This window comes from Dromaius novaehollandiae, chromosome 15, assembly GCF_036370855.1.
Source record: "Dromaius novaehollandiae isolate bDroNov1 chromosome 15, bDroNov1.hap1, whole genome shotgun sequence".
NCBI classification, from domain to species: Eukaryota; Metazoa; Chordata; class Aves; order Casuariiformes; family Dromaiidae; genus Dromaius; species Dromaius novaehollandiae.
In genome coordinates, this window is record NC_088112.1 from 784011 (window position 1) to 802449 (window position 18439).

The window sequence follows — 18439 nt, forward strand, 5'->3', positions numbered from 1 at the left end:
CAGAGCGTGCCGCCTCGAGATTTTGCTACCTTCACTCTTTGCAAACAAACAGCCCCGTTGTATACAGTGCAAATACCACAACGTGCAACCCAAACACCCTGACAAACACTGCCTGTTTGTACTGGAACCAGTCGGCTTGCGCAGGAGACGGTGCTGGGAGCAGCCTGGCATGGGGCCAGGTGCCACCATGGGAGAAGTCACGTTTCAGGGGGGAGCATGGGTGGCCATGAGCCCAGGCCCTCAGGCTGAGGGGCACGCAACGCCTTGGGGGGCGCTGGGGTCTGTTCTGGGGCAGCCACGGCTCAGGCTCGGAGGGCCAGGAGCAGGGAGCCGGAGCCGGGGATGTGCTGGCAGTGGGCCTGGCCCCAAGCGGGATGGTGTGGGAGGGTGGTGGACACACTCTGCGCTAAGAAGGGAAGGGAGCATTGCTCACATGCTCTCTTCAGTCTCTTTTCTACCTTGTCCAGCTACCCATGAAAGGCCCAGGGGTGGCCCCCAATCTCCATTTTGAGCCCATTTCTACCCCAAGGAGGGTTTTCCTGCTACTTTTACTGTTTAAATTTCCATTTTCTATCCCTTATCAGTCCATTCCCTCCAGCCTTCACCATCAACTCCATTATCCCAAAGCTACAACCAATCTATCCCACATCTCTCCTCTGCCCCAGAGCTGCACCCCATTGCTCCTTCCAGCCCTCCCAGCCCTGCTACCAGCTTTACTCTTGTACCAGCAGCCACTGAATTGGGCTGTCTTTATCTGGCCCCTGTTTGCAGCAGGCACAGAGCAGCGATGGGACCAGCCCACGGCCTCGCAGCAGCGCAGCCGTGAGCACGTTGGTAAACCTTTGCCACCTGCAGCAGGACTGGGTATCTTGGCACCAGGTTCACGACAAACCACCCAGGAGCTGTATTCCCTGGGTGCTATGGTTAATGCGCTCCCGGAGGTGGCCTTGCCACAGCAAACGCGTTGCTTTTTGGAAACTGCCTCCTCCTCTGGGCACAGTTTGGGATGGAGGGTTAGGAGGGAGGCCTTCCCTGGACCCGCTGCAAGGGCACACTGCTGCTCGCAGAGGCCGGAGCCCAGAAGGGTCCCGCCACGTGAGCTGGCCTTGGCCAAGTTAGAAGAAGATGACGTGAAGGAGCTGTTGCCAAGGCGAACGGGTTGACATTGCTTTTGCTGGGCTGTGATTTCCCCACTTGGTCACAGGAGGGAGCCTGCCCCGAGCAACAGTGGTTTGGTGTCCCAAACAAACAGGTGCGGCTCCGCACAGCACGGCCTGGGCTCCGCACAGCGCTGCATGGGCACCACGGAGCACCGCACGGCCCTTGTCGGCCTGCCGGATGTCTTCTGGCTCCGTCACCCCGGCCCTCGCCCAGCCTTGGGGCTGCCATGGCCCCCCAAGGCTGTGCTAAGCCCATGGGCCGTGCTGCCTGCTGCACGTCCCCCCATGTGAGTCCACCTCCATCGAAAGCAGACGCTGCGATGGGCCAGGGATTTCGCTACGGCCTTGCAGGCCAGCCCTGCACCCCTTAGCCATCCTGCCCTGAAAAAATCATTCCCTGTCTTGCCAGGAAGATGCCACACATCTCTGCTCTGTCGTATGCCCTGTTGTCCTCACCTCTCCAACACGCTCCTCCTGCTACATCCCAAATTCCCACTTTGCTCTTCCATTTTAACACTGTCCCTTTTCTTCCACTTCCCCTGTCTTCCTCAGGCACAAGTCAGCTGGCCACTGCCCTGGCGCTCTGCAGAGCTCCTGTCTTAGGGGAACCCACTGCTGCCTTGGCCACCTCCAGCTGAGCTCCATGCACTGGCAGGGTTGTTTGTTCTGCGATAAGAGCATTTGCTAAGGAGTGTGCCATGGCACGTAAACGGGCAGTTTGCATACCACAAGCTACACGGCGACTTTCATTCGGCCTGCTAACAGCCACCTGCACAGGCAGCATGGAAAAGCTGAGCCGTGGTTTGCTTTGAGAGCAGAGGTGAATGCCATCAGCGGGGCATGCACGTTGGCATGGACCACGGGGCAGATCCCAGCCTCCGGCACCCAGCCCTGTTCCAGGCATTCCCAGAGGAGTCGCTGGGGAAGCCGGAGCCCGGAGCAGCTGCTGCTTTCCCTGTGCACCATCTTCTCGTGCCGCAAGCAAGCGAGGGCCCCAATGCAAACAGGTCGGCAGAGCGCTTTAGGGAAGATGGCTTTGCGAGGCACAGTGGCAGAGCAAAAGGAAGGCAAGAACCCGGAAAGAAGATCGTGTTTGCACTGGGATTTGTTTTCTACCTGGTTTTCAACACACCGCTGCAAGGAGGGGAGATGAAAGGCATCTGTAAACATCTCTATCTTTTCCAGGGTGTTTCCTTGAGATATTGGACAGGGCTTTGAACCTGGTCTCTGCCTTGGTTGTTCTTGAACAGCCAGTTTTTTTCAATCATTTTTCTCCTCTGTTTGCAAAAGGTCTTTTCACACAGTAGCCAGAGAGAAGGGCAGTTTGGACAACGGGCAAAAAAATGTGTTTGTAAAGCCACTGGACCTGGCATAGGCCCAAAGCCAGGAATAGCACCTGAAACCACTCTGACACTGGCACGGTAACAGGCTGGCAGTGTTTGCCCAATTTCAGCCAGTTAGCAAGGGCTGACCTGTCTTGAGCAAGAGTTGTGAAGCCGTTTCCAGGGCATAACAACACTTTTATTGACCTCACCATTCCCATACACACACGGGAGCCGTGCTGCAGCCTTGATGGGCTATGGATGGAAGCAAGGCAAAAGTGCAAAAGCAGCAGTATCAGCTGCTTGATCAGATAAGAAGAGGGGCAAGGCTTTGGGGCACACCAGCCTTCTGGCAGGTCTTCCTGAGGTCTCATTAGTACAGTCTGAATGCTTGAAAAATGATTCTTAATGTGTTTGAAAGTTCCTGAGTGTTTTTTCTGGTCATGTACCCCTGTCAAGAGAGTTGCTTCTCCTACACAATTGTCTTGGTGACAATGGTGCTGTGGCTGGGAGAGGGCTGAGTCCTGCGGGCCCCACAGCTGGCTCCTTTGCTCCCCAGATGTGAGGGCCACAAGGCAGTGCAGCAGACAGCATGCAGGTAGCACGAGGCAGGCGTGTGTGCAGAAACACATCCGGAGGTTTAGAGCAGGTGAACTTGTAACACCCACGCTAATGGAAGCCAGTAGAAGGTCTCCAGGCCACGAGGGCTGCTGGTGGCCACAGGAGGGCTTTGGGAGGCAGATGGGAGAGGTTGGGAGGAGGCAGACAGGAATGAGAGCTGCAAAAGGTTTGCTGCTTAAGAGAAAGAGGCCAAAAAACACTGGCTCTGCCCTGTCCCAGGGGCACAGATGAAGGATTTCAGGGTCTGCTTCATATCTCTGAGCAGAAAACCAGAGGGAAAAGTCACCCTGCTCCTTTGTTACCGGCAGGTACAGCTGCTGGTCCCACTGGTCACTGATCCCATCAAGGCTGCCTCTGTGCCTAGGCATCAGTCAGGAGATCTCCGGACTCAAACCCAGCCCTGGTTCACCAGGCCAAAGGCTGGGCTCAGACACATGCGACCTGACACATCTCATCATATCACCCTCAAGAGCTGCACAGCCCAGGGAGGAGACTGTGCTACCAATGTTACAAGATCTTTTAGGTCTCCTTGCACGAGCCACAGTCTCAAAACACAACTCTTTCCAGCTGCCCACCCTCTGAGCCAGAGACATAAATATTTAGTGCGGGTTCAGGAGCGCAGTAAAAAAATCTCCACAAATGATGTGACCTGCTGCCCTCCTATCCTAACTTGCTCACTGGCTTTTTATTGCACCAGGGAAGTCAGCAAACACACTCCCACCTGTCCCATGCATCAGCTGTGCAAGACCTCCTGTGGGGATTCTGGTAGCACGTGGCAGGGAACTACAAGGGAAGCAAATCCCTTCCCAAAGTGCTTATATAACTGGGAAACAGATAGTACGGGAGTCTTCGAGGCAACCAACACCTTCGTCAGTCAGAGCAGCAGGAACCACTGCGTTGTGATGAACTCATCTCCTCTGCACTAGCAGTTCTGGCGGCCAAATACTTTAAGGCTGATGATGACTGGAGGAGCCGGAAGAAACAATATCCAGCAAACAATTGCAAAAGTCAAGTCTGAGCAAGAAGGAGGGTGTGTGCGGGGGTTGCCAAATCCGGCCGTATTCCTTGGAGACAACAACAACAATCACAGGAATATTTAATCATGCTACTACTGTGCCTCGCTGAACCGAAACTGGCACCAGGGTTCAGGGCTTGGGAATTGGAGCTGCCACGAGGAACAATCAGGGGGATGTGGCCATCCCAAATGCGACCTGGAACAATGCAAAGCCACCTTGCTTGCCCAACGTTTGGCGTCATCACTGTTTTCTAGCCTGTCACCCGGGATGAAAATGAGGCCAAACACAACAAGAGTCAAAGTGATTCCCAGCATGATAAAAGAGATGACTCGAAACACAGCCAGCCCCCAAACACAAAATGCCACAGGCCAGAACCAAGGAAGAGAGCACCACGACACCAGGAGTCAGGGAAATCGTATGATTAAGACAGGTTCATACAGGATTGCGAGATGAAGCCATGAATCAACCTGTTTAATGGTCTCTCCATCTAGGCACAAAGGTGGCTCGGGGCCTTCTGTCCTCTAACAAGAAAGATCTCCACCACCTTCTCAGACTGCCCTGTAGACCATCCTCCCATCTGCAGTTTTGGGTGCACAGGTGTAAGGTGCACGTGGGTGAAATTCTGTCCCCTTACAGGGTGTCATCCCTATTGCTAATGGCAGAAGTAGGTTACAGACCTGAACATGAATTACTGCCTCCTGTGTGATGCTCTTCTTGCAGGGTGAACTTATTGGAGAGTCTTGCTGCTCCTGGTATCTTCTGGGCTGTTTCTGACCACTAATCTTTTGATCTCAACAACATCCTGTGGCAGTGAGTTCCACAGTGCAGTGGCTCATGTCGAATACTCAGTGATCTGCTTTCTTCCTGCCTTGCATGAGAGGAGAGAATAGAAGGTTTCCAGTCTGCTTTTGCTAAACCATTTGTTCTCTACAGTTTTAGTACAGCCCCTCTTCCTGATTCCAGCTCTGTCGGACTACAGAGCTTCCTTGGCCTCTCCACAAAATAGACCGTTTCCATTGTTGCGCTGACAGCATGCACAGCACTTCCCACCCCCACGCTAATGGCAGTGGTGGTGGTATCAGTGTGACTGGGCATGCAGGACCTCTCATCTCTGTCAACGCCTAAGCCGGGGGGTTGCAGCCACCAGAGGCCTCCAGCAGCCCTTCTGTGGGTGCTGCAGGATCTGGCCGCCATGACACATGCGTCCCCTCCAGTGCAACAGAGCAGCAACCCCACCTGGGAGCATGAGGAGCGGCTGGGCAACCTCTCCAGCTCCATCCAGCCTCCACGCAGGCAGTGCCAGATGAGGTGGCAAGGAGGCCCGTCCTGACCCCACGCAGGGCAGGGGGAGACGCAGCCCAGGAGGGGCGGGATGCCCCACAGCCTGCCCATCTGTGTGGCACCGGAGCAACGGGGCACGGGGGGCTTCGCAGCAGGCGGCTGCAGGGCAGGGCCTGGCCCAGGGGTGCCCCTGCTCCTCCCCCCACCAAGGAGACAGCACCCTGGGAAGCGGCGTGCGTCCGCCTCGCCGCGGCCCCCCTCGGCTGTTGGGAGCGGCCGGCTCCGGTCCCGCTCCCAGGGCCGCCTCGGTTCACCGCGGCCGGGCTATCCCGGCCCGGGCAGCGCAGCCGGAGCCGGGGCCGGGGCCGGGGGCCGGGGCCGGGGCCGGGGGCAGGGCCGCGGGCCCGCCAGCGGGGCGTGGAGAGGCGCGGCCCCGCCCGGGCCCGCCCCGCTGCCCGCTGCCTTCTACCCGCGGCGGCCGCTGTGGGGCTGGGTGCGGCACGTGGCGCCCGAGCGGAGCGGAGCCGAGCCGAGTCGAGTCGGGCCGGGGCCGGGGCCGGGGCTGGGAAAGGCTTTCGCGGCTTCTGGGACGCGTGTGTCGGCAGGGCAGCATGGACGGGCGGCTGGTGGTGATCAACGTGCTGCTGGCCGCAGGTGAGGGCTCGGGCTCGGGCTCGGGGTGTGGACGCGGGTTCGGGCTCGGGCTCGGGCTCGGGGTGTGGACGCGGGTTCGGGCTCGGGCTCGGGGTGTGGACGCGGGCTCGGGCTCGGGCTCGGGGTGTGGACGCGGGCTCGGGCTCGGGCTCGGGGTGTGGACGCGGGCTCGGGCTCGGGCGCTCGCCTCGCTGACCGTGCCCCGTTCCCTCCGCAGCGTGCGCGGCGGCGGCGGGCGGGCTCGGCCGCGACGTGCTGCACAACGAGGTGCTCCACAAGGACGGCGGCGGGGCACCGGTCCCAGCCACGGCGCCGCTGCTCCGCGGCAGCCCCGAGAAGGAGGGCGGCGGAGTGGCCTCGGGGGACGACTTCAGCGAGCTGCCGAGAGGTACCGGCGGGGGCAGGCTGGCGCCCGCGGCGCGGCGGGGCGGTCCGCGCCGGCGTCCCGGGACGGAGAGCGGCTCGGGCCGGGGCGAGTGCGGAGCGAGGGGCACTCGGGTCGGCTACGGGCGACGAGAGAGGGGGACCCGCTCCGGCTCGGAATCCCGATCTGGGCAGGGAGAGCTCGGCTTGGTTCAGCTCTGGATTTATTTGGGGTCCCGGTGCGGGTTCGGGGCCGGAGCCTGCGGGAGGGAGCCAAGCCTGGTTTGAATCCAGATGCGAAGTGGGTCCTGGTGCAGATCTGGAGTCGGTGAGGGGTGGGCTTGGCCCGGTTCCAACGGGGAGCGTGTGCAGCTGGGGCAGGGGTTGGCATTGGCTCAGCCCGGTGCCCCCTCGGGCTGGGTGCCCCCTGGGTGGCAGCTCTGGCTCCGTGCGGGCTGCTTCGGGGGAGGCTACCGTCGCCGTCTGGGACAGTGGGCTGGCTCCGATGGCCCGGCTGGGCACAAGGGTGCTGCTTGAGAGCTCCCAGCACCCCAACACCTGGCACGTGTGCCTTGCCTTGCCTCATGCTGCGGTGCCCAAAGGTGTCCCTGCCCTGTGGTGCCAGCCCTGGGTGCAGGGCAGGATGGGAGCCCTAGGCAGCAGGCAAGAGCCCCCCCCCCCCCCCCCAACTCGTGGCTGTAGCTTAGGGCAGTTGGGTTTCGGCAGCCCCTCGCTTTGCATGAGGGGGTGTTGCTGGTGCCCCCAGCATGGCAGTCCCTCAGTCATGCCCCGCGAGTGAGAGCTGTGCCCCAGGAAGGGAGAACCCTTCTGGCGCACGTGGCACCCTTTGCCCACAGGTGTTCAGCCTGGGCTGGGTGCGTGTGCCTGTCCGGGCTGCGCTGCCTCTGCCACCTTCCAGATAGTGGCAGCGGTGGCTGCAGGGGAGGGGACCACTGTGACTCACCCACCACCCACATATGGCTGCTCCTCATACCTAGCTGGGGTTAGTCACCCAGCAGTCCCTTCTACGGAGGCGTTGGGGACACTGCCTCTCTGTTAGGCGCTCTGTGCATTCATGCTTGGCTCTTATGCCCTGGGTCAGGACCAGAGCGTGTCCTGGTGACTCTCACAGAGGTCGTGCCCATGCGGGTGAGATGGGGGACCCATTGCGGGGTGGCAAGGGTGACTGAGCCCAGCTGCACGTGTGACATGCTGAGGTCGGTAGCCTAGCACCAGGAGAAGTGAGCCCTACTCTGTATAACGTTCATCCTCCTCTCTTTTCTCATTTTTCCTCTTTGCTTTCTGGCTGTCCGGTCCCATCAGACTGTGATGCTAACATCCAGCTTTGCAAAACCAGGCTGATCACTCAGACCTAAGGGGATTCCGCCCCTGGGAAATGCTCCTTTTCTTGATGAGAGATTCAGTGGGAAAGCAAAGAGATGCTCCCATCTGCCCTCTGGTCCTCCCAGCATCCCTCCAATGAGGGGATCCCATCCTAGAGCAAGCGATCTCGCAGGCATGGGCTGTGCCTAGTTTGAGGAGGGAGGACTGCAACAGGACGGACTGGGGCTCTGGTTTTTGGGGTGGGGGTTGCTGAATTGCCATTGCACAATGAGCTGGCTGCAGCCTTTCAGAGCACCTTTGCAATGCTTTGAGCAAGTTAAAGTTGGAGAAATCTGGCTTTTGTGTGAGAGGCATCTTTCTCTGTGCTCCAGCCCTGAGGATGGCAGATCTTTTCTCCCGTGGCTGGGGGTGTCTGGGGGGGGGGGGGGGTGGCCATCTGTGGCATCCCCCTGCCCACCTGGACTGGGCCAGTTTTCCCCCTTCTTACCAGCAAGATCGCCCAAATCCTCTGTGGATGTGCTGCTCGGAGGATACAGGACATTGTCCCAGGGACAAGGGTTGATGCCAAAGAAAGGCAGCAATGGGGGGGGGGGGGGGGGGGGGGGGGTCAGCAGCACTGTTCCTGTCCCTCCGATAGCACATGTCTGCGAGGAGTCCTCTGTGGCAGGGAGATATCCCACAGGGGAGGGGACAGCTATTGCTGCCAGCCGGGGGCAAGTCCTGGGGCCTCACATCTCACCCGGATCCGGGGGTTTCTCCAAGCCACAGAGTTTCCTGGAGTATCAGTTTTCTCCAGGCCTAGCTTGAGGGACATTGAAGTTGTGAAATAACTTCCTAGGCATGCAAACTAATGGTGTGTCGTGGCACGAGAGGTGCTCGCACGGGGAGGAAGGTTACGCATGCTGAGGGTTTGGTTATGCGAGGAAGTTGTTGAGAAAGCATTAGGCACGTTAAAACTTGCCAGGTTAGACTCAGCTGCCCTTTCCCCCTTGTTCCCTCCATGCAGCACATGATTTAGTTTGTATTTTCCCAGCCTCACTGGAGCTTAAGAGGACGTTAAGACGTCATGATTCGGGGGGGAGCTGGGAAGTGACTCTCCAAGCAGTGAGTGCTCTTTCTGGCACCTTGCGAGATCAAGCCTGGGTTGATTTTTGGCATCTGCCCATCTTAAACTATTCCAATAATGTTGCTGGTTTCGCTTCGTGTCTGTGGAGAGCGTCTAAGGAGCTTGATGCTCTGGTTCCCACCAGCCTGCATAGCCAACTCGGCAGGGAGCTGGCCTTGCACCGAAAACCACAGAGTTCTGCATTGCAATTAAAAAATACCTTTGTAATTCATGGGAGCACTTCCTTTGCCATCTGCTTGGTTCTGCAAAACCAAAAATTGACCTGGGCTAGCTCTTTTAATCCTGCTCTTGTCCTGTGTGCAAGCGATCATTGTAACCACAGGAAGGAGAGTCCATCAGAGCCATGAATGGGCTCTTACAAAAGACCAGGGAAATAAAAGCTAGATAAAGACGCAATTAGCAGTCTTCTGTGTCCAGTGGAAACTGGTGTATATAATAGCAACATTTTGAGATGCATAAAGCCCTGTTTTTTCTCCCTGATTTCTTGGTTACTTGTTCCCTTATTTCCTTTAGAATTGTTCTGATGAATCAGAAAGGCCATGATATTTGTGAAAATCTGAAAAAAATGGAAAAAAACCTCTGCTTGGGGGCAGATTGCTGAACAAAAGGCTGCGTGAATGCCAGGGCAGAGTTGGCTACAGAGTCTAGGCTTTGCTGTTCTCTTTTGCTTTCAAATGAGAAATTGGGGTGATCAATGTTTTCTCCTTTTGAAATTGTTTTCCAGTTGCTTTCTTGTCAAAGCCTCAAGGCCTGGTTACTCCCAAGAAAAAGGGGAATGGGAATAAAAGAAGAAAAGGAAAAGGCCTGGGGAAGAAGAGAGACCCATGTCTGCGAAAGTACAAGGATTTCTGTATTCATGGTGAATGCAAATACATCAAAGAGCTGGGCGCTCCATCCTGCATGTGAGTTGCTGCTGTGTGCCTGTCCCAGGGAAACCTTAGTCATTGTTCCTTGAATTCTCTAGGCTGCACAGAGGAAGAGCGTAGGAGATATTTTTAGTGCATGTTCCCCATCCGTGTGGTGACGGCTCTGACTTTGCATTCTGTGTGCTTCTCGAGCTGTGTCACTTGGAGAGCAGTGGGAAACTTTGGCCTCTGCTCTGGCCTGGTTTCTGTCTTTTGAACAAGTCCCACCGAAATCCCTCGTGGCCTGGGACTTGGAGTGCTCTGCAGCAGCCCCTGCCCCGCGGGGGCCCTGTGTCAGGCCTGCGGGACGTCAGTGCGGCACAGCGAGCTCCTGCTGTGGTGGAGTTCACGGGAATGCGAACTCACGTGCCAGGGCTCAGCTGCCTGGCGGGTGGCCAAAAGTTGGCTTCCCTTAATCTTGGTGGCTTGGGTCCAGAGTGGAAGTCCAAGTATCTGGCCCTCTGAAATGGGCTGCAAGTCTTGCATCTGAGGCCTTCTTCAGATCTGGCTTGAGAGATCCTCTCCTGGCTCAGTAACCCCATGTCCTTTGCCCTGTTCCTCATTACTGTGAGCCCCTGCCAAGAGCTGGGGAGCTCCTGGGACCCGGGGCTGGCTGGTGAGCTGAGGGATAGAGGTGAGAAGCAGGTGTTGCACCTATGCAGATACCAGCTTCCCCTGCAAGGGCACAGTACTGAATGACCCCTTGTTCTGTGTGTGGCACACAACTCTCGTGCAGTGGCACTATCGTGGGGTGAGAGCTGGGGAATGAGAACGGGCTCGCTCCCTCTCTTACCCCATTGCATCCCCATGCTGGGATGCAGCAGTGCAAGTGGGAGGGTGAGCTCTGCTGTGGCACCTGGAGAGCAGGCACAGGCTGTATCAGAGGTAGTGCCATGGGGGCAGGCTGCCAAAGCCACATCTGAGCTGTTCCTTGGCCTCAGTGAAGGATGGTGCTGTGTACTCCTGCGAGGAGCAGCATGTTCCTTTTCCCACCCCCTTGGCCTGCAGGTAGAGAGCAGGGACTGGACAAGACAAGCGGAGGAGAAAGTGGGTTTGCTCACTGCCTGGGCACCTGGATCCAGCTGCTGCTACCTTGGGTAATACCCTTGGGTGCAAGTTTGATCCCTGCTGACGTGGGCAGGGTTTGAGCTGGTGGATATAAGAGGCTTTGTTCCTTGCTGGCAATCCCCTGAGCCACCCAGCCCTGTGCCCAGAGCCTGGGGAAGATAATAGCTCCCTGGCTTATATTATCCAGAAGCTCTCGTGCCCTGGAATCCATAGGGATCAGGGTCTGCACAGCTCCTTGAACCGCTTAGTTTTGCTGTGCCTGGAAGCTGTTATGAAGTTGTTGCTGGGCCCTCGAGCAGGGGGATCAGGACTGCCAGCAAGAGAAGATCTCTGCCAGACTGGCTTTCACTGGTGACCCAGTGTACTGCAGAGCACAGTCCTTCCCTGGTTCCTGCCTGCATTGGGCCAGGACAGCTGGGCATCCTCTTCCCAAGCTCCTCCTGAGCAGTCAGCAGTTTCCTGGAGCCAAAAGAAGTCTTAGGGCAAGCAGGAGGCGCGTGCTAACCCAACAATCTCAATCTGGACTCTGTCAGAGCCAGCTGGGGGGCTCAAGCCTGATGACCCATCCCTGGGCTATCCCCTTGGAGCCGTTGCTTGTGGTTTTAGGACTAGTGGCCCACTCTACCTTGGGGGTCCCTGGGGCAGCGGTTGTGGAGCTGGGATTTGCAGCCTTCCTCATCAGAAGCAGGCTCAGGCTGTCTCAGCTCCTTCTGGGGCTCTGCGAGGCCTTGGTTTCCTCCCGTAACAAGGCCTTGTGGCACCTGCTGTCACTTGATTCATGTTTGCTCATACAGTCGCTGCCTTCAGTGTCTGGGAGTGCTTGGGCTGCAAGTGACCTGTTCTGGCCATGCAACCTGTGCTGCACGGTGTCTTTTTGATCTTTGCTTCCTGTGGCTGGCCCCAGAGTTTGGGCGAGCTGAGGGCGATGCCCAGCCCAGGTCCTTGAGCACTGCTGAGAGGCAGCTCTATCTCTGCCCTGTGTCCAAGGCAGCTGCCTGGGGCGGAAGGTGATGTCGATGTGTGGCGTGGTATTAATGGAGCTCTCCCTAAGCGCAGCGAGCCAGGCAGGAGGTCTGGATTGAGTCCATGTGTTGGAGATAAGCTCATGTCTCTGCCTAGATCTGCCAAGGGTCCATGGTGCTGAGTTTGTTCAGCTGGTCACATCAGTAGGCGTTGACTCATGAGGAGGATTTGGGTGGCTGCCTCTGAGGGAGAACTTTATTTTTGTTATATGAGTAACCTTCTGAGGCTGCAGGGAGCTTGCACTTCTCTGTTAGCTCTGGCTGGCCAAGAGCATTGGGGAAACCTGCTCAGAGGGAAGTGCTGAGCTTTGGCCTGTGGCTGGAGGTTGTTCCCTGCTTCCTTGCACAGGACTTCCCCTTGCAGAAAGCAGGTGGCCTGGCTTGCTGTGCCACAGGTGGCTGCATGCCACACTCCCGTGTGCCACGGGGAGCCATGTCTTGCCTGCTGGGGTCTCGGCAGTCCCCTCCTGTAGCGTCTGTCATGCCTGACCTCTGTGTGTGATGGGGCTGCCTGTCACCCAGAGGTGGTCCAACCAGCCTGGCTCCACTTTGTAGGTGATTGGGAAGAGCCCAGACCCCAATGCCTTGCACTGTGGGGAAGGACATGGCCTTCCTGGGCATCTTCATGTGGTGCTTGGGACAGGGATGCAGGGCAAGAGAATTTAACAATAAATCAGGGGTACAAGGGTGACACCAGACCTCCTGGCTCTGGGTGGGGGCAGGACTCTGGCTCAAGGCTGAGCAAAGAGGCAGCTCTGTTGCCTCACGGCGAGAGGGACCTGACGCCCTGCTGTGCTTGGTCACCACCATCTTTTAAAACTTTTTCCTTCTTGTCCAGATGCCAGCCGGGATATCACGGTGAGAGATGTCACGGCCTCTCGCTCCCCGTGGAGCATCCTCCCAGCACGTACGACCACACCACTGCTCTGGCCGTCGTCGCTGTGGTCCTGTCCTCACTGTGTCTCGTCATCATTGCAGCTCTGCTGATGCTGAGGTGAGCAGGATGGGGGCTGTGCTGTCAGAGCTGCTCCCTAGGAAGGGGTGTGGGCAGGGGATGGTGGCAGGGGCCACTCCATGCTCTGAACATCTGCTTGGCCTCACAGGTGCCACAAAAGGGGTGTCTATGACGTAGAAAATGAAGAGAAAATCAAGCTGGGCATCACTGTGAACCACTGAGGATGCCAGGTGCCGGCGAGGTAAGACCATTGCTTATTGTGGGGCTTGGGTGCTGCTGGGTGTTTGGATGCTCTGTTTGTTCATTCTGGCTTCTCCAACATGGGGAGAGCACCATGTCTTGGCTCACTAATCCTGCACCGGAGCCAGGCAGCACTCAAAGGTGGTCTGAGCCTGGGGAAGCAGTTAGCAGGATTTGGCCCAAGAGCCCCTCTGGCTGAGCCCTGGGTGCCCCATGTGGCTCCACTCTCCCCCCTTTCCTTTCCTCCCCTCCCTCTTGGAGCCCTTGACATCCCTCTTGCTCACATAGGCAAAACCACTTCCTTTTCACTCCCGCTTGTCATTTGCTTTTTACTTGCTCCTATTTCATGCCTTGCAGCTGGGCATGGGAGTGCCTTACTGCTGCAGGCTCCATCCTATGTCACTCTGATAGCTGGGCGTGTTCCACCCCGGAGGTGGCCACATTACAGTGGCTGTTGGGTGCTGGAAGGCTTGCAGGTTTCCTTTCTTCTGGGCCAAACCCTGACATTAAGCATGCTCCCATTTACATTACAACTATTTCTCTTTTTAATCAAGAAAATACTTTGTTCCTTGTGGGATGAAGTACTGCCTTCTAAGGGTTTCTATAACGTTGCTTTTTACTGGGTAGGCAGTATTTGGGGAGGGATTTTTAACTGTTGATATGACTTGATTTGCAATGAGCTGCACTTCAGGGAAGGGGCTTCAGAGCAAGATTTTTTTGTTGCTGTTTTCCCTGCCCTGGGGATGGGGGGAAGATATGTTGATGGGGGGCAAAACGCTGCAGTCCCTGGAAGGGAGCCATAGAGGAAACAAGATGTGTGATGATTAGCCCCTGGCATCCTGCCTTGGAGTCTTCTGGGTCTCATCCTGCAAGGTGTCTAGTGTCTTTGGCTACTGCTGGGGTTTCGGCAGCAACTAGAACACTCCCCACCAGGCTGGACAGGACTCCAGAAACTGCTTGGCTCTTCAGCCAGGAGCAACCAAGGGCAGCGTCTTTGCCAGGTACCTGGCACAAGGCTGCAAAACAAACTTGCCCATGATGCTCTATTTCAGGAGTCGGCACTAAAGCAGTTCTACCTCCTGGAAGGCGCAAGCCACGGAGCCAGCACTGTCCCTGGGATGCTCTGCAGCACATCGGGAACTTACTGGAGTGGCAGGACGGCACCCAGTTCACGGGTTTGGTTGGGCAGTGGTGTTGCCGCAGCGAGCTTAGCGGCGATCTGCGGGACGCAAGAGGCGCAGGAGAGACCCTCTCCACGGGGCAGGCTTTCTTGCTGCGCTGCAGAGCTGGCCGGGGCGGCTTTGCAGACAGGCAGGAGGGACCTGCTGGCCATCGGTGGAGGGGTTCCCCGGCGGCTTGGGGCTGCCTGCTGCAGCGCACAATGAGGAACTAACTGTGAAAGGCTGAAGAGACCAGGCCGGGGGCTTTCTTAGATGCAGGAGGGGAGGGGGGGGTAACAGCTATTTAACAAGATATTTTTCATTCTAAATTATATATTTATTTTAGATAAACTGTACATAGTATTTATATTTATTAGAGGTCTGGCCCTGCAACCTTCATGTAGGACAAGACAACAAGGTCAGACCTCCCTCATTTTTTAAGTGCAATGTAATATTCTAATAAATAACACTTTGTTACAAGCCCTTAGGTTGTTTATTTAATGATGGGGGTGGAAAGGAGTTGAATCTCTGAAAATTGTAACAACATGCCTTCCTTAATGGGCTATCTCAAAAATATTGAGGGGCATCTGTTAAATAGTGGCATAAATCCACAGTAAGCTGTGGAGTCTGCTGGACCTGCTTGTGCTGTTCTCCGAGGTGCAGCAGAGCAGGGTTGGGTGCTCCTGGTTCCTGCTGAAGCTGAACAGCGTGGTGTGAAGGGGCTGGTGGCCGGATCCGACGTGCACTGCACCACGAGGCAGCTGCCTTGGTTCACGTGCAGTAAGGCCAGCCCCATGTGCACTCCTTTGTGGGGTTTTTATATCTTAGCCAGCCATGCCCTCAGTGCATGTGATGTCTGTGTGTTTGCTGGCCAGAGGAGTCCTACTCTGGTGCGAGTCTGGTCATTCTGACTGCTCTTTTCAGCCTGATACATGTAAATAGGACCAATTCCTGGTTTTAAGCCAGCATTAGGCTAAAACTCAAGAGAAGTAGACTCTCACAGCTACCCAGCATCCCTTCCCTCACAGAGGATCTTGGTTGTCCCTGGTGTGGCTAAAGGCCTTGGTTGCTGTGGGCTCCTAGGGGCCGAGGTCACTCCTGTGATCATCGTTCCAGACCGTGGTTTGGGGCTGACCCCGAGTAGGCAGTATAAATAACCCCCAAATCACTCGTTTCTTCTTCCTTGAGCTTCCTCTGGCAGAGCCAAGAGTGGTGTGAGCTGATGGCTCTAGCAGAGAGCCTCAAAGCAGAGAAAACTGGCTGCTTCCCTGCAGGAAATCTGCTTTCCTCCAGCCTGCTTCACTCTAGATGTCAAACCGAGTTTTCAAAGGGGAGTGCTACGCTGGCGCTTTCCACTCATGTTCCTACAACTTGCCCTGAAGCAGGGGAAGTGAGTAGTCTGCAGAGCTTTTTGGACTAATTTGGCCAAAATTTAGCTCTGGCAAAGCATAAAATAGGCTTTACAGTCGTTGGTTGCCTGTGGGAGGGGATGCTTAGGAAGTGATCTTATTAGTTCATTCCTCTTGAACAGCCGGCAAGTTTTAGTGTAGCAAAACCTGGGGCGTGGGAAGGGGGAATGAAGCAATCGCTTGGCTCTCCAGCGCTTCCCAAGATAGAAGGGCTAAAGCACGTGGCTGCAGCGGAAAGGAAGCTGGTGGGTGATGAGGGATAACCTTGTGTGTTATCACCTGGAGAGCGAAAGCCCCTGGCAGCTGCCGTGGCCCAAATCCCAGAGCTGAGGAAGCAAGTTTCTGGCTCTGCTTTGGGTGAACCTGGACCTTAATGCTGCGGGAAGGCTGGCTGAACTGCAGATTCCAAACTTTGGACCTCCTGAATATTTGTTAAACAAATAATGTCTCCGATTGCTGCACAGGAGACTCTTTTGTTCCAGGTCAGCAGGCCGGGTCCCTGCCTTCCCGTGCTGCTGCTGCTCTGGGGCCGTTGGCTCTGCTGTGCCAGGGTCTCCCACGCTGGCCCTGAGGCCCTTTCCTCCTAGCCGGCTCTGCCCACCCTGGGGCTCTGCGCGTCCAGGCTGGGCAGGCACTGGAAATTGCTCAGACAGAAGGTTTTTCTGCAGACAGCTGGCATTTTTATGTTGATTTTTTGCTCTGGCTGGGAAGCAATGAGCGGGAGGCTTGGGAGCGAGGGCGGGAGCCTTCGCAAAGCCCAGCTGGGCTGACAGCAGGAATTGCTGACTTGGAGCAGGCAGGGATCCCGGCCCAGGGTGCTCTGCATGGGGAGCCTGGGGGCAAGAGGGGTATGTGACACCCCTTCCGCCTCTGCCACAACCCAGCCTACGATGGAGCAAAGGTGGCCACTGCTGGGGGGAGCAAGCAATGGGGCACCCCCCCCACACCGGATCTGCTCCCCAGGGGTGACATCGGTGGCTGTTGCTCCTTCCCCGTGCACGACCAGAGAGGGGGAAGATGCTCCTAGCACAGCTGGGGTCCCAGGCTGGCTGGGAGGGACAGCTCTCAGGGCGGGGGCTTTCTCAGTATGGCATGGGGCCTGTCATGCGCATGGGAAAGGGTGCGGACAGGCATCAGCTGGTGTCAGCCAGGGCCAAGTCCCTGTTTCCACATCGCCTGGAGCCCAGCTGCCATCTGCACTTCTCTTTCAGTGCAAGGGTGTGTTCTGGTCCGCTTTGCTCCTCCGTAGGCCCATGGTGCAAGCTGGTTGCTCGAGGGGTGGTGATGCAATGGGACAAGAGAGATAGGAGATGCATTTTGAAGATGGGGCAAGTGAGAAGCTGGCTGGACCCATGAGACGGCTCCCTCCGCCCATCTGGGCTTGGAAAGGATGCAATCCCCTCTCTTCCCAGATAAAGCTGCAATGAAAGGAGGGTGCAATACTCACCCAAAGGGGCCCAGAGCAACCAGGCACAGGAAAAAAGTCAACCTCCACCCCTTTTGCCTTGAACCCTCTCTGAACCCATCCCTCACCATGGATAGGCCAGGCTGATCTCCCATCCCTGGCGATGCCCAACTCCTGTGGAAAGCCACAGGGTGCTCAGGGAGGACACTGCATGGTGGAAGGTGCTGGGATTGCCCCAAATATGCAGCAGTCTGGTGGCCTGCTGATCATCTGTGCAACACCCAGCCAGTGTCCTCGGGATACCCACCCACGGTCCCCTGGATTGGAGCTCAGCCACAGGCACCGAGGCTGCCTGAGCCACGGAGAGAGGCACCTGGCTGCTGGGCCCCTCCAGGGGCTGCTTGGGTCTGTATCCCATTGGCACTGGTCTCTCTGGGCGCGAATGCCCCACGTCCCCCAGCCTTGACCCCGCTGTCCACCCGGACAGGAGCTGGACGTGCCAGCTGCCAGCCAAGCACAGCAGTGGCTGCAGCTATGCAGACCGAGGTCTTGGGGAATGCAGGCTCTAGCCTCCCACCGCCCCCAGCTCAGCAGCCTCCTCAGGCATAGAGCCAGGAGCTAAAGAAAAAAAAAAAGTCCCCCTTATATGTCACCGGCCACTGCATTTCCTGACTCTCAAGTTGTCAAGCCCACTGGCCTCGGCTGCTGCTTCCAGCACTGATTCACTACTGGGACCTCTGGCATCTCCCTTCGCCTCCCACTGACACCCGCGTGTGGCCTGGCTGCAGGTAACAAACCTTGTACCCAGCCACCAAGCACCACCACCTCACTCTGCCCCAGGGTGTCCCTGAATTCCCAGGGCTCTCTCTGAGGCTGGCTCCGCTTCACTGCTGGCAGAGGTCTCATGCTCTCAGAGGGGAGCCTTGCAGCCTGCAGCACACCTTCTCCTCTCCAAAGGACAGATCCTTCCCCAAACCGAGGCTTAAAATCTCCAAAATACCAACTTCAGATTTAATTTAGTAACCACTTCTCCTCCTGCCCAAAACCTGCTCTCGCCCACTTCTGTGGCTGCTCTTGGGTGCTTTCAGCCATCATGGCACACCAGGGTTTGGATGTGGAGGGACACTGTGACTGGGACCAAGCTGTGGCACTGCAGGGGTACTGCTTGGGATGTGCCACACCACAAGGCTTGAGGTGAGGCAGCCAAAGGAAACCTCCAAAATTCATTGAACCACCCCTGCTGCCTCTCTTTGGAAATGGACAGCAACAACCCTGCAAGTGACTCTGTTCAGCTGATTTTCCTCCTGACAGATGTTTTTGGACTTGCTCTGCTCCTCACCCAACCACTGAGCCCTGAGCTGGAGACGGACTTTGCCAGCAAGCACGAT

General features: G+C 56.9%; 1 protein-coding gene across 1 annotated transcript; it reads left to right on the forward strand.

Annotated features, from left to right (window-relative positions):
* The first annotated feature begins 5852 nt into the window (after positions 1-5852).
* Positions 5853-14717, forward strand: HBEGF (heparin binding EGF like growth factor). The gene is made up of 6 exons (XM_026105521.2): positions 5853-6054; positions 6272-6442; positions 9612-9789; positions 12721-12876; positions 12986-13078; positions 14130-14717. Exons 1-5 carry the CDS (start codon positions 6012-6014, stop codon positions 13056-13058), a joined length of 621 nt encoding a protein of 206 aa, XP_025961306.1. The 5' UTR covers positions 5853-6011; the 3' UTR covers positions 13059-13078; positions 14130-14717.
* Positions 14718-18439: the final 3722 nt, after the last annotated feature.

Coding starts and splice junctions, on each gene's coding strand:
- HBEGF (XM_026105521.2), top strand. CDS start 6,012: ATGGACGGGCGGCTGGTGGTGATCAACGTGCTGCTGGCCGCAG. Junction 6,055..6,271: donor CAACGTGCTGCTGGCCGCAG/GTGAGGGCTCGG, acceptor TTCCCTCCGCAG/CGTGCGCGGCGGCGGCGGGC. Junction 12,877..12,985: donor GCAGCTCTGCTGATGCTGAG/GTGAGCAGGATG, acceptor TTGGCCTCACAG/GTGCCACAAAAGGGGTGTCT.